General features: G+C 44.6%; 1 protein-coding gene across 1 annotated transcript; it reads right to left on the reverse strand.

The window, feature by feature from the left end:
• Positions 1 to 4,229: 4,229 nt before the first annotated feature.
• Positions 4,230 to 14,416, reverse strand: LOC125756213 (uncharacterized). Its single transcript, XM_049415153.1, has 2 exons — positions 14,116 to 14,416; positions 4,230 to 4,701 (listed from the first exon to the last, which is right to left on the reverse strand). The coding sequence occupies exons 1-2, from the start codon at positions 14,293 to 14,295 to the stop codon at positions 4,555 to 4,557; spliced, it is 327 nt and encodes a 108-aa protein (XP_049271110.1). The 5' UTR covers positions 14,296 to 14,416; the 3' UTR covers positions 4,230 to 4,554.
• Positions 14,417 to 14,451: the final 35 nt, after the last annotated feature.

Below are 14,451 nucleotides of genomic sequence, written 5' to 3' on the forward strand. Positions count from 1 at the left end.
GATCACCTTCAACTTATAGCCAGCAGTGTAGCTATTCAGGTACTTGCCCATCTTGCCAAAACGTGAACGCCGTGTAGAAAACAAGCTAGCACGAAGGTCATCGCAGAAAACTACAGCAAATGACTGGCTGAACCACTGATTCAATGGAGGTCAGTGGGCTGAACTGCACAAACCGAACAACGCGAACGCCATGCCAAAGTTGGTGATGCTAATGCCGATATGGATAGCGCCGATAGCGCGTTTGTATAGAGATGTGAGAAGCTAAAGATAAAATCCTGCTTTAACCTTTAGTTAGCAGGTCTATGAATACTAAAAAGTTAAAATTTTTAGCCCACTTCACGAACATCTTAACACGAATAAAATCCAAAAATATATATATGATGATTGCGTTTTCTTGCGCCATCTATCGACTACGCCTAGAAGCTTACGCGCGCGCGCATTTTGAATACGTATTGGTTGAAGAAAGTGTGGGTGCGGCCCTTATGCGGATTTTTTTTTTTTTTTTTAGAATATGCACTTCAAAAAAACGGGGTGCGGCCCTTACACGGGTGCGGCCCTTACATGCGTTTATACGGTATTTATTCCACTTCACTCGAAGCCATCAATTGAAGGCCACAATGTCTGGCACACTGTTCAAAGTTCTACCGCTTCAGTTGACAGCATCACTGAGTTGCCATTGTTGGCCTCAAAGTAATTCTCACATGGCTTTGTAAGCACTTTGAAGTGCACAGAAATTGATGATAATGAAGTAGTGCTTCCATTTTTTTTAACTGGCAGATTGTGGGCGTTACAACGTAACAATGAAATGTTGCGGTGTATAACGATGGTAGCCTTTACTGTGGCTGTAATCTTCACAGATGACGCACTGCTTGAACAGTAACTAGCCGACATCCAAGGTCACAGTCACTCCACTGTTATGACAAGATGTTGCCACGCACTGTTTATTGTACTTGAGAATAAAATATGGGCATACTGGTTGCAGAAAAGCACACAACTTTTTGCATATATGAGACGCACCTCCAAAAATTTTGAAAAAATGGTGTTTCTTTACACAGGAAAATACAGCATGTATTGCAGTATACTCAACAATTCAGACTTTCGGTTAATTCAAACAAATCTTAAATTTTTGGTCGGCCCCCAGGTGAAAATTTCCTGCTGGTTCGCTACTGGTTCCAGTAGTGATGGTTTTATTAGCACATTCCCAGCAGCTACTGGAACCAGCAGCTACTGGAACCAGTAGGTGATGGAACCAGTAGGTGATGGAACCAGCAGGCGATGGAACCAGTAGGTGATGGAACCAGCAGGCCACGGAACCAGTAGCTGCTGGTTCCAGCGCAGTTGGATCCCCTCAAGAGCTCGTAGTTCCATTGATGTAGCTTTTTTTAAAATCCCATTAAGAACACGTATAACACAAAAAGGTCTATTTGAAGTAATATATTTCATTTGAAAAATCTTTGTATACACTTGAAATAGTTCATTTTGCCGGCTTCAATTTGCGATTGACATTTTGAATCTTTTTGAACAGAGATCCGCAGGAGGCCTTGATCCACAGCAATGGTGTTTGCGTTGTTGAAGGCACCCCAGTGACGCGCAGGCAATCTGTAACAAAATAAAAGGTTTGAATGCCCATGCTAGATCACGACCGCAGACATCTAACTTTTGCATAGCCATTAATTCACTCAACAAAGTAGATTTAAACATATTGTTACGCTTGCAAGATACCGTTAAGGCTAGAAGGGGCCGTTTATTACGTCGTGAAGGTGAGCTCAGGAGCGGCCGGCTAGTTAGAGATTTTCACCTCGTATTTTCCCTTTCTAACCCGGAGCGGCAAGCACGATCACTGGTCTTCGTTGTTTTCGTCCATATGCGCGCAACAATGTTAATTCTTTTTGTTGCACGGAGACAAAGACTCCTTACACAAACCGGTATGTGTGCTTCGCGCATATATATACATCGCGTACTACACCAAGGTGCAATGACACCGCGCTTAATAAAGCACAGAAGCGTTCGGGACAAACGTTCTCTACATATTTGAAATACATAAGTGCAACACTTACCGACAAATGGAAGAAAATGAGAGCTGAGGAAATCGGTGTCCCTCGATCGGCACTGTCAAGACACCGCATAGTACAGCACCAAAAACCACTCGGATATGCTGCTATTGACTCGTTACACTTTCCACAGATGAAACTGAACAAAAACTATTACATGTTAATTAATGCCGCACAGGTTCCGCTAGTAAACTCGGTACTTCGCTGCACTAGCGCGCACACACATGCAAAGAAGGCATCACGACTAGCCGTCATGTGCTGTACGAAGCTACGGCGCTACGCGATGTCATTATAATTTATACGGTGTATTGGCCACCATTATAATGCTGTTACACGTAAATAAAAAATACAACTTTTTAACAATGTAGTATTTATATTATAAAGTTGGTCACTAATTAGAAATAGCGTCGGAAAACATCAAGAAAAGATACGAGACTAATGCTACTGAGATGTCAACAAAAATGACTTCACTTAGCAATGCCGCGTTCTTTACGGCGGTGTTCGCTTCAGTTCGCTGCTGTCCGATCGTGGCAGAGAATGGCGAATGTTCATAACAAGAAGCTCCTTTTCGCAGGGAAGTAGCCGCTATGCCGTGAACACCTGTTTGCGCAACGGTTCAGTATGACCAAACTTTAGTTGGACGTTTACATTAGCAAGATGAGCCGGGTCGGTCGGACGCACATCTACAGGAAAGGTCGAATAAAAGTGCGTTTTTTTACGGCGATATTTTTTGTAACCCAGCCGTACGGGGTACTTTAGATCTCTGTTGTAAAATGCGCACTATGTACAGTGTGACGAAGATTATGATCTTATGAATGCACACCATGCTCTGTACGTCACTTGTTTATAGCGCACTGTAAGGCAGCTGGAGTTGTTTTTGTACTTCAAGAGAGGAAAATTTACTGCTAGCACATTATTTCCCAACTGAAACTGGAAAAATTTCCAGCTTAAAATATGACTTTCCGACTCTGAAAATGCCATTTCAAGCTAGGAATGGTTCTTACTTCCAGCCAGCTTGGAATGGAAAATTCCAAGCCAGAGCGATTTCTAGCTGAAAACGATGCTTGAAAGGCGATTTGCAGCTGTTAATTCACACCGATTTCATGTGCATTGCTAGAACCAGTTTAAGCCAACTGAAAACCAGCAGGTTACCTAGTGGTTCCAGCAGCATCCTAGGAGAAAACCAGTATCTTGCTGGAACCAGTACACAAAACCAGTAGGCACCCTGCTGGAACCAGTACAGTCAGCAGGATGCCTGCTGGGACCAGCATAAAACCAGCAATCACCCTGCTGGAACCAGCAGAGGACCAGTAAGCATCCTGCTGGAACCAGTGCAACCATCAGGAAACCAGCAGCTGTTCTGCTGGTTCCACCAGAAACCAGCACAAACCAGCAGAAAACCAACAGGAAATTTTCACCTGGGCCTGCTTTGTTTTCAATACATTTCAAAGCTGCTCAATTGAAACAGCCCCCACTGTACAAATTCGGTTAATTTAAACTGCTTACTTTTCCATTCCTAGAAATATCTGCTGCCTATAATTTGTTGCTTCTAGCTGAACATTCACGTTTTATGTCACTAACAGTTGCAAATAAAGCCAATTGCCTGCCTACAAAAGGGCCCAACTAGTCAAACCACGCGCACCAATAATTGCATGCTGACCGAGGAAGGAAAAAAAAACAAACAAAAAACCCCCAAGTGGTCTAGCCTTGGTCTATCGCGTGCCGAACTCTTCTTAAAGCCACTTTCTTGGCAGTACACTGAGGTCATGCAGAAAAGCACCCTAAGAATGAAAAGGGGCTACTACCTGTCATGGGACGCAACACATATTTCGTCCTTTAATTACACACGCATGCACGCGTGTACCAGTATGATCGCTGACGTCTACAAACTTTACTGGCAATCGCGCAGAGCTGTCTATGATGTTGCTGCGGCACCGAGAAACAATAAACATCGTAATGCTAATTGGTATGTTGCCCTGAGTCAAATTTATGAGGACTTCTGATAATTCAAACAAAATCCTGAGGTCCATTCTCTCGGTCGTTTAAAAAGCCTTGCACTGGAAAGTTCCATGATGAAAAAAAATAAAAATAAATAATAGCACGTAAAGTAGAACTACAAGACTCTGCCCGCCAAGCAAGAACGACAAGGAAAGCTACGTATTCACATTTTTGAAAACATTTTATTCACATCTTTTCAGCGCACCAAAAAAATCTGTCTTCAGGAATCGGTGCCCTTGAAGAACAACTTCAATGGAAATTGCACATAGCATGCACTCATGACAATTCTAATTATCGAGAGCAAGGATTAACACATTATGCAATTCAGGGATAGAACAGCAGTTTCTTGCCCGATTCCCCATTCTGCAATTAGAATGCTGGAGTAGCTGTCTCACGCAGCTGTGGTGTAATGCGAATGTACTGAGCACAGTTCCCTGGTGCATTGACTGGAAGCTACGATATATACAGAGGGACAGTGATCAAGTCACACAGTGATCAGTACATTTTATTTCGGTACTCCCTCCGCGTGCTTCTCCGACATCTGGCTTTCTGAAGTGTTACTGTCCGTCTCGGGAGACTGCGGTCGGCCAATCGTCACAAGTGCTGGCCGGAGAACTTTTCCGGTCTGCAGGAATACACGGCCGTCCAGGAACTGTGAAAGTCACAATTTGCCAGTGTCACACATTTAACAGCACTTTGTCTATGTTGCAATATGGTCGGTTCTTGCACTAGTGCAACTAGGGTCCCGTCACTCTTTGTTAAAAAAAAAATTGATAGAAAGGAATGTTGTAAGTTCGGTTCAAGAGATGGCACACTGAGACCCCCGTGTGGCTGATTGCAGTGATACGAAAACAGAAAGAAAATTGAGGTTCCTCACTGTGCAATTGAAGCTCTTGACTCTTGGGTCAGGGAATAGAGAAGACAAATGCTCGGTCACTGCACCACTGACACACAGATGTGACTACACGTATGTGTTGAGGCTTTTATGCGACAGCAGACTGCCTGCGACAACAATATGTAAGAGAGGACTGACAAGGCATGTGTGGTCTCCCTCCCAAATAAGATCTTGAGCCTCATGTTAGGTGTACGTATTATTTTTCCATCGGTTTCCAATTCGACACAAGATTTACAGACAAATTCACAGATGACATCTCAGTTAGGGAGTAGATATAAATTAATAAAACTTGGGTTCTCTGTTGAAGAAGGGTAGATGCTTCAAAATAACCAGTGCCATTAGCCATGGTCCTTACATGTTGAAAATGTCTATACCAGCGGTTCTCAAATGGGGTTTTGTGGAACCCAGGGGGGTCCGCGGAGACCCATTTAAATAAAAGCCACGTACTTCCCGTTGCATGCTGTGTTGTCACCCCCCCACCTTTCTTTCTCTCTCTGCAGGGGTCCCTCAACTATTCCACCAGTCCACAAGGGCCCCCGAAAATGGCTGAGAAACAATTAATGGTCTCAGAACACCTTCTGAATTAAAAATGTTTGCTTTTAAAACATATTTTTTGCCAGATATGGAGGGAACATAGGTAGTTTTATCTAAAATATGAGCAAGAAAAGAAATGGTTTAAAGGCGCACTGTACATTTTATTTTTGGAAAGTTTTGGTTGACAGACTTGCCTACCAATATATACCATATATGGTGCTTAAAAGTTGCTAGAAAATTGCGCGCCTGAATTTTTAACGTTTAATGTTCACAAGGTGCTCATAGGGCTCCGTGGTATCCTGATATGTCATCCGCCACCGTCGAACTTTTTTCGTCCGCCTCAACACGCTGTATGGCTTTCAACTTTGTCGCAAAGTCAAGGTTCTTGCGCTTCTTGACGCTGGTACATTGCTACATTGCTACACAAGAAGTCGACAATTCAAGCAGCAATGAACGTCGTGAGCCTGTCGTGTGCGCGCTCCTGCCCACAGGAAAGTAGAAGAGGCACTCTATGCCTGGTTTTTAGAAGTGGCCAACTGGTTCCGGAAGGCAGGCTTCGTGACGGCGGAACTTGCGGAAACCGGTGAAGACGGCGACGACGAGCGCATAGACGACGCGTTTCGCGAGTTGGCGTCCCTCTTCCCGGCTGCCGTTCCACCCGAAGTGTCTGCATGCGGACGATTTTGTGGAAGCGGACTGTAATGTTCAGGCTGTTGCGAGCCCCGCTGTTGAGGACATTGTAGCTGCGGCAGACGAGGCGGCGGCTACACGCGTGTACTCCGCCGCTGAAGTGGCGACAGTTCGCCGTTGTTGCGGTGACATGGAGGGAACCGGGCTGTCGCTTGGTTGGTTTTAAGGGAATAGTTCAACTCACTACAGGGGATTGGCCACGAAGTGTGCGACGATAAGATCGAGGCTAGCGTCTTCAACTTCATTTCGAAGACGAAGAAGCAGGCCAAGATAAGCGATTTTTTCTCACGCAAGTAAAACGTTCTGTTGCATCGTGTGCGGAATTAGTTGTCAATTCTTGAATGCTCCGATTGTAGGTGCTCGTCCGCCACTGTTGAGGTCTTGGGGCCTTTATTTTTTTATATCGAATTTTTCATATATCGAACTAATTCGCGATATCCCCTTCGAGTTCGATATATCCGTGTTCGACTATCTACATTATTGATGTGCCTTGCTTTGTCAGGACGTAATCATCAAATACTTCTGTTGCTCTCAGAAAGAGCTACCTTTTAAAGTTTGAATTGGACTGTGTACATGCCACTCTTATTCTTTGAATGTATATTATGCTGGAAGTTACTTGTTCTCGATGGCCCAACATTGTTTTGATTGATGAAAATCCCTCAAGGGCCCTGTTCTGATTGCATGCTCTAATTATAGTGTGTAGCTCTTCTGCAGCTTCACATCCTCGCTTGTGTGCATGCAACCTATAAAAAATGAGATGCACCTGCTTTTGTGCTTGATGGTGTCACAATGATGGCTTGCAAAATACCAGTGCACATCAATGCTAAATGAGGCATCGCATCTCTGCATCTGTGACCAGTCAATTGCTATCTATGTGGTAACTCAGAAAGCATGCTGATGTAAGTGGTGTATATAAATAGCTCGCCATTAGAAGACTGGAAGACGGTGCTGTTCGTGGCCTGCCCGTCTAACGCCGCACGCTGGAAAGCGGAAGGTCGCCTGTTCGATTGCGCGCGTCGGAAAGTTTTTCTTAATTATTTTTCTTTGTGGCTTTGATATATATATATATATATATTATAAAGTTCCAACGAAAGCAGTTTGCTTTCAGCCATTTTATTTACATTTCTTCTGGCTTCTTCTTCCTCTTCCTCTAGCCTCCTCTTTTCCGTCTTCACCAACCAGTTCTTTTAGATCACTACATCCTCCCAGGCTCCTGTTTCCATCTCTCCGGAGATGGTATGGAAGTATATTTGAGAGAGACGCCTCTTCGTTCTTGCCGCGAGGTCCCTGATAATATACTGTCTTCAGTATGCCTTGTTGTTTTGCGATCTTCGTGACGAAGTAGGGACCCGTAAACGGAGACTTCGAGTCGAGACCTTTGCGCACAAGGATCATGCTTCCAGGCTGCACATCGGGTATCTCTGATTGATGACGCTTATCGAAGTTCCTTTTCACCGTCTGGCGATATCGTTGTCTCTTTTCCTCTGCCATGGGTTTTTCCTTGAGAACGATCTTGTCAACCAACCCAAGCTCTTGATCAGCAGGCAACCAGCTTGAATTTCCGAAAGCTGCAAAGTTGGGACTGCATCCAAGTCCTGCAGTATAAGAGCGATTGTGATGGGATACAGCCGCCTCCAGAGCACACTTCCACCCGCCTTTGAAGTCTGGGTATAAAGACATAAACATCTTCAAGTCCCTAATCATCCTCTCTGCCAGAGAATTAGCTTCAGGGTGGTATGGTGCTGGGAAACGTAGTTTAATACCTCTTTCTTCTGCCCATCGTCGAAGCTTAAGACTTCGAAAAGCTGGTCCATTGTCGGCAACAATAACTTTAACATCCTTGAAAACATTCCGCTCCAGGAGTGATATTACTGCATTCGCATCTTCCCGGCCGGCCTTAGCAGCAACATAGCGTGTACACTCGTCCACGGCAACCAAAAACGCTTGAGTTTTTCGCACGCCCTCGCCTTTCTTCTTGACTTCCGCAAAGTCGAGGTGAAGTACTTCAAAAGGAACCTTCGAGTACGCCGGCATTACCATCTTATTCCCTCGTGGCCTAAACTTTGCTTTGAAGAGCTGGCATTCGTGGCATGTCTTAATGTAGTTAGCGACATCCGCTTTCATGTTTGGCCAAGTGAATCTTGCAGTGAGCTTTCTGTACGTTCTCCAAAATCCATCATGTCCTCCAGATTCTGGACTGTTATGGTACAGCCTCAGAATAGCTTGCACTTCTTTCGCCGGTACGTGTACCTTTCCGTTCTTAAATGTCAACTTTCCTGTACCTTCCCACAGCCTTATGAAGGTGACGTGTTCAGCTTCTGTTTCTTGGGGTATATGCAGTCTGGACAAGGCATCAGCATCCTGGTGATTTTGTCCAGGGCGATGAGCTACCTCGAAGGTGTACTGTTGGATCTCGCTTGTCCATCGTGCAATTCTTCCCTTTGGCTGTGCGAGATGAAGCAGATAAGTCAAGGCTTGGTTGTCGGTGAACAACTTAAAACATCTGCCTTCCAAGTATGTCCTGAAATATCTCAGGGCCATGACAACTGCCAGAGCTTCTTTTTCGGTGGTACAGTAATTAATTTGTGCTTTCGTAAACGTGTACGAAAAGTATCCGATTACTTGTAGTTGTCGGGAGGCCGGCTCCTTGTCATCTCTCTGGTAAAGAACAGCTCCAGTTCCGTAGTGTGAAGCATCGGTGTAGAGCTCGAAGGGTAACGTGAAATCTGGCAGCGTTAGCACAGGGTCTGAAGAAATGATTGTAACCAGTTCCAAATAGGCTCGTTCACATTCGTCAGACCACAGGAACGGGACGCCTTTCTGGGTCAAGGTGGTGAGACACTTCGTCTTTTTAGCGTAGTCTTTTATAAATGCTCTGAAGTGTCCTGCAAGGCCTAAAAACACACGAAGGGAATGAACGTCATGGGGCTTCGCAAGAGATCTGATTCGCTGCACACTTTCTTCCTTGGTACTCTTTGTCTTGCCGTCAAAGCGCCTGCCGAGAAATACTACGGTCCGGCAAAAGAATTCACTCTTCTTTGCATTAATTTTTAGTTGTGCATCACTGAGCGCTTGCAGCACTGCCGACAGGTGGATCGCATGGTCGTCTTTGGTCCTTGAATAAACTAAGATGCCGTCGACGTACACATTACAAAACTGCCCAATAAAATCTTTCAGTACTGAGTTCATCATTTTCTGGAAAAATGCACCTGAATTCTTCCACCCAAACGGGAGCCGGTTGTATTCGTACACATCAAATGGTGTAACGAACGCCGTAAACTTCTTTGTGTCTTCCCTCAAAGGTACCTGCCAATATCCTTTACACAAGTCTATTCTGGAGAACCATTCACACCCGCCGGTCTCATCAATTCTCGGCATTGGGAAAGGAAACAAGTCTGTCTGCCGGTTGATGAGTCGGTAGTCTGTGCATAACCGGAACGATCCATCTTCTTTAGGCACGATCGTAATTGGTGACGCGAACGAAGACGTGGATGGTCGAATGATGCCCGCGTCTAGCATGCCTTGAAGCTCCTGTCTCAACCAAGTCTTCTTCTCGTGACTCAAGGCATATGGCTTCTTTCTTACGGCGTTTTTGTCGCGTAGTTCGAAGGGAACTTCGATTGCTGTGGTAGCTGTTGGATAAGTGCCAACAGAAATGAGTTCCGCGTACTTCGATGTGACTTCTTCGGCGCACTTTACAATTTTAAGATGCGTTCCTGTAATATGGGAGCACCTTTCGACATTGTCAGTTGTTATGACATCGTTCCACAGTATGTTTATTTTCAGAAGTTTCATGTCGGGTCGGGATAGAAGAAAATCAAAATTAACACCCAACATTACGAGGCTTTTCACCCGTACTACGCGGCCTCTGAAGCGAACTTCTGCCTCGGTCCATTTCCTGAACTCCCTGCAAGTTCCGTCATAGCTACACACCCTGATTGGTTTTCCTGGACAGATGTCATCTTTAGGTACCATCTCCTCGTTAATCAGGCTCACTGAAGCACCTGTGTCGATCAGCGCTGAAACGGTGGAACCATTGACAACCATCGCAGCGAAGAGAATGTTAGGGCTTACAATAAAAACGGTCTCTCGCTCCAATAAATGCCCCTGCACACAATTATGCGACGATTCTCCAAGTGAAGTGTCAGTCTCATAGAATTGATGTGACGGATGATCTGTCACGCAATTCTCGTACGGGAAGGCACCTTTTCTAGAGGGTACTGCTTCATGAGGTTGCGGTGGGGGATTTTTCAACCCGATTGCATCTGTAGAGTCAGAACTAATGTACTTCAAACCATGAAGCAGCTCCTCAGACGTTATAGGTGTCTTGAGTTCCATTTGCGTTCGGCTTCCTTTCTTCATTCCCTGTATTATAAGTGGCACGATGCACGATTCTGGTAGGTTCGGATCAGCGTTATACAGCAATTGTCGTTTTACGAAGAAATAGTCGACTAGGTTCTCACTGTTTTGTTCATACTTGATGGCTTTGTCCCATAATTCTACCTCATTCTTTCTGAAGGCACTGACACAGCTGTCCTTCCATGACTGCCATGAATCTTCTTTGTGTTGGGCAAAACGCAAGTCAAACCATTGTTTCGCATTTCCAGAAAGGCATGCTCGCATATTTCGTATTTTGTCGCAGTCCGTGTACCAATGATTCTGTTCACATGCACACTCAAATGTGCCCTAGCAAAAATTCCCAATAAAAAACCAATAGCCTATTGGGTTATTGACACCTATTGGTCTATTGGTTCTATAGGTCTATTGGAACTGTATTTGGCTATTGGTCTATTGGTTCTATATCAGCCTACTGGACCTATATTGGTGTATTGGTTCTCTATTAGCCAATTGGAATTATATTGGCCTATTGGTTCTGTATTTGCCTGCTGGCATTGTATTAGTTTTGTATTTGCCCACTTCTCAGCCCCATTAGAATTAGTCTTGCGCAAGTGTTTTATGGGTGTCTTGTCGTCATGCAGAAGGCCCACACTGTGGCAGCGCCCCTGCAATGATAATCACAGTGGATGAATGAGACATATGTTCAAATATATTCTCATAATCAAAACTACAAGTGCTTCTTCTGGCCCTTGATGATGTTGGCGATCTTGCGGGCCTCATCCGCACTCGAGGAAGTGCCTGAAAGATTCTGTAAATAAACAGAGCCATGAAATCAGAAAACAGTAACACATGTTTAATTAAAGTTTACCTTCAAAGCAATGTATAGAAAGTAGACGGCACAGTGAGAAATTATCTAGACCTTAATTCACTGCACATGTTCACAATGTTGCAGGAGCTGAACTATAGCAAAAAACTGAGTGAAATATTACACACCCAACTGTGGCTTATTGCGTGGAAGAAAACAGTATATCGGCAAAATTTTGCGGCAAAAAAGGAAGGAAAAGAAAGGGGCAAATTTTTTTTAAAAAATTAAGCAGCACCTTATCCCGTTTACACGCTTGCGTCCTGTGTTTTTTGAGCTGTACCCAAGAATGAACTGCAAACTCGTCCTTAAATTACAGCAAACTCAATAATCACTTACTATCTGTGACGTGCTCTTATTCACGATGGTGGTGCGACTATCATACTAGAGCGTGCCACTAAATCTCAACTTAAAGATGGCATGAAATAAATTAAGCTAGGGTAGATTCACGATGAGGCAACGGTAATATGTAAGACAGTAGTAAAGGCAGCCTAGATTCCATATCGTTGCAAGCCGAACACAGCAGTCAGGCTGCAATGAGTTGGATATAACACACGTGCTGCATGTTACGTGCTTATGCAATTAAGCCAACAACATTAATAAACCCACTCCTGCGATAGCCCTAATTGGGCTGCAGTATATAAAAATAAAAAATATGAAATAAAAAATCGCACCAGTGCGGTACATATGCTATGCACATTTTGTATAATGAATTATCATGTGGCCTTCTGTGGTTATTGTAACATTATGTCGAACAAGTATGATAAGCCGATTGGCGCGCACTACAACACACAAACAGCATCGACTAGAGCGTTTTACTATGAGGCGATAAACGCGTTTTCGGCTTAACACGCACGTTGTAAATACTTACAAAGGACTTGCGAGACTCCAACTACACTCACGAGCAGGGCGCCTGTCCTTTACCTCTAATCTATGCTACGTTTTTTTGTGCATACTGACAAACACAAAAACAAACTGCAATAATATATGCGCTCAATCATTCAACTTCTGAGAGCGTGTGGACTTGCAATCGAGGCGTTGCTGGTCTCGCTGTCATCAAATACCGGAGACAAAGGACGAGGGACTTGTTTTCCCGACCTTTCAGCTTCGTCCCAAGTTTGAATACAAAAAAAGGTGATATCAAATAAATACTAAATAGGAGTAACTACCATGCCCACTCAACTCACCAAACAATCGGAGCACATGGGCCTTGTTGCTCGTCTTGCCATTATTCTTGGTGCCACTTTGTAGAGTCGAAATCGGTCGAAATCGGTCAAAATCCAAGACATTTATGGCTCAGAACGTCTCCATCTGGTGCACGCTGAACACAGTCTTCACGTTATCGTCGCGGAAGCACACTAAAGCAAACATCGTGTAAGCAGGCTTACGTGAAGCATCGAGATCACACAAAGCGCGCGCTATGGCGACAGACACAACGTTTTGGCTTAGCTTGGCCGCAGGCTGGGCTTGTCTTCGTATCGGCCGAGCGCGGATGGCGCGCCAAACGCACGGTCGGTCGCGTTTGCAGATCCACAATTCTTTCTCCTGTATCTTTACAGCACTACTTATATTGCTTAGCATAAATAGTTATAAACTTTACATATTATCCAAAGCTTATCTTAAAGCTTAGCACATGGCTTAGCCTGCTTAACCAAAGGAACGTGTAAAAAAAAATGTTCACACATGCAGCGTCGCCACGCCGCGCACTGCCGCGCACCGTCTCACTTTTTTTTTTTTTGTTCGTCACCTGGCTGGTTCTATGCCGGTTGTGATCTCATGGCGGTTTCTTTATTATTATTCTGTGGTGTCTGTGTTGTCGATTCCTTCGCAAGTTCTTCTTTAGCGTGTTTTACTATAGTGCCCGTTTACCGCACGGCATGTACGGAGACACCGTACCGCCGTGGTCGACACGCAGCCTTTTTATATAACTCTTTTAGTCGCGTGAGTTGCTAACTGCACACGGTGTCTCACGGTGTACGATTAAGCTCAATCGGGATCAGACTTATCAAAAGTGAATTGATCCCGTCTGCAGCTTGCGTATATAGCCAATCATGATCAAGAAATTTGATCGGGATCGGGTCCGACGCGCTCAATCAGTCATAAGATGTTATAAACAGCTACCAATAGGCGGTAGCTGTTTGAACAATAAAACTCCTGTTGGCCTTATACATCTTCTGTTAGTACATTAAGAAACCAATAGGAGTACTTATTTGACCAATACAACTCCTATTGGCCCAATAAGTCACCGATAGGCAGCACCGATTTGACCAATACAACTCCTATTGGTCCAATAAGACACCAAAAGGCAGCCCCTATTTGACCAATACAACTTCTATTGGTCTAATAAGACACCAATAGGTGGTGGCTGTTGGTGTCTATTGGTACCCATAGAAGTCTTATACAACCAATACAGCTCCAATAGATGTCCTATAGAACCAATAGTGATTTCCTATTGGACCAATAGGAAATCCTATTGGCATTTTTGCTAGGGTGTTCAACCAATAATCTACACCGGAACTGCCGTCAAAGATGTCCGGGTTTACTGTCATGTGACGAGTCCTGTCTGATGCCAGAACCGTCAAGAGTGCTTGCTGGTGCTGTAGTTGCTGCTTTTGCAACCAAGTGAGCTTAGAGAGAACGTTCGACCAGCTTGACGTATCTGTAATTGCATCAGAATGGCTCGGCAGGTGCTCCTTAATGGTGTTTTGCTTTTCCCAGGCTTGGAACACCGAAAAAGGTACATTTACCTTCACAGTGCCTCTGGCGATGACGTCGCTGATTGGCTCTTTGGCAATGGTGGCGATGGATTCGATTCGGCCAGGTGTTGTCATCTCTTCCGGCGCCGCAACGAAGTTCTCGCCGTCTAGCTCGTAGCCTGCGATCAGTGGCTCACCATCCCGCTGTGTGAGGTAGAAGGTCACCCACATCTTCCGGATCCTGTCAAAGGCTGCGCCAAATATAAAGTTCCAACGAAAGCAGTTTGCTTTCAGCCATTTTATTTACATTTCTTCTGGCTTCTTCTTCCTCTTCCTCTAGCCTCCTCTTTTCAGTCTTCACCAACCAGTTCTTTTGGATCACTACAT

Source organism: Rhipicephalus sanguineus, chromosome 1 (assembly GCF_013339695.2).
Source record: "Rhipicephalus sanguineus isolate Rsan-2018 chromosome 1, BIME_Rsan_1.4, whole genome shotgun sequence".
NCBI classification, from domain to species: Eukaryota; Metazoa; Arthropoda; class Arachnida; order Ixodida; family Ixodidae; genus Rhipicephalus; species Rhipicephalus sanguineus.

Coding starts and splice junctions, on each gene's coding strand:
- LOC125756213 (XM_049415153.1), bottom strand. CDS start 14,295: ATGTGGGTGACCTTCTACCTCACACAGCGGGATGGTGAGCCACTGATC. Junction 4,702..14,115: donor TCGCCAGAGGCACTGTGAAG/GTAAATGTACCT, acceptor TGACTTTCACAG/TTCCTGGACGGCCGTGTATT.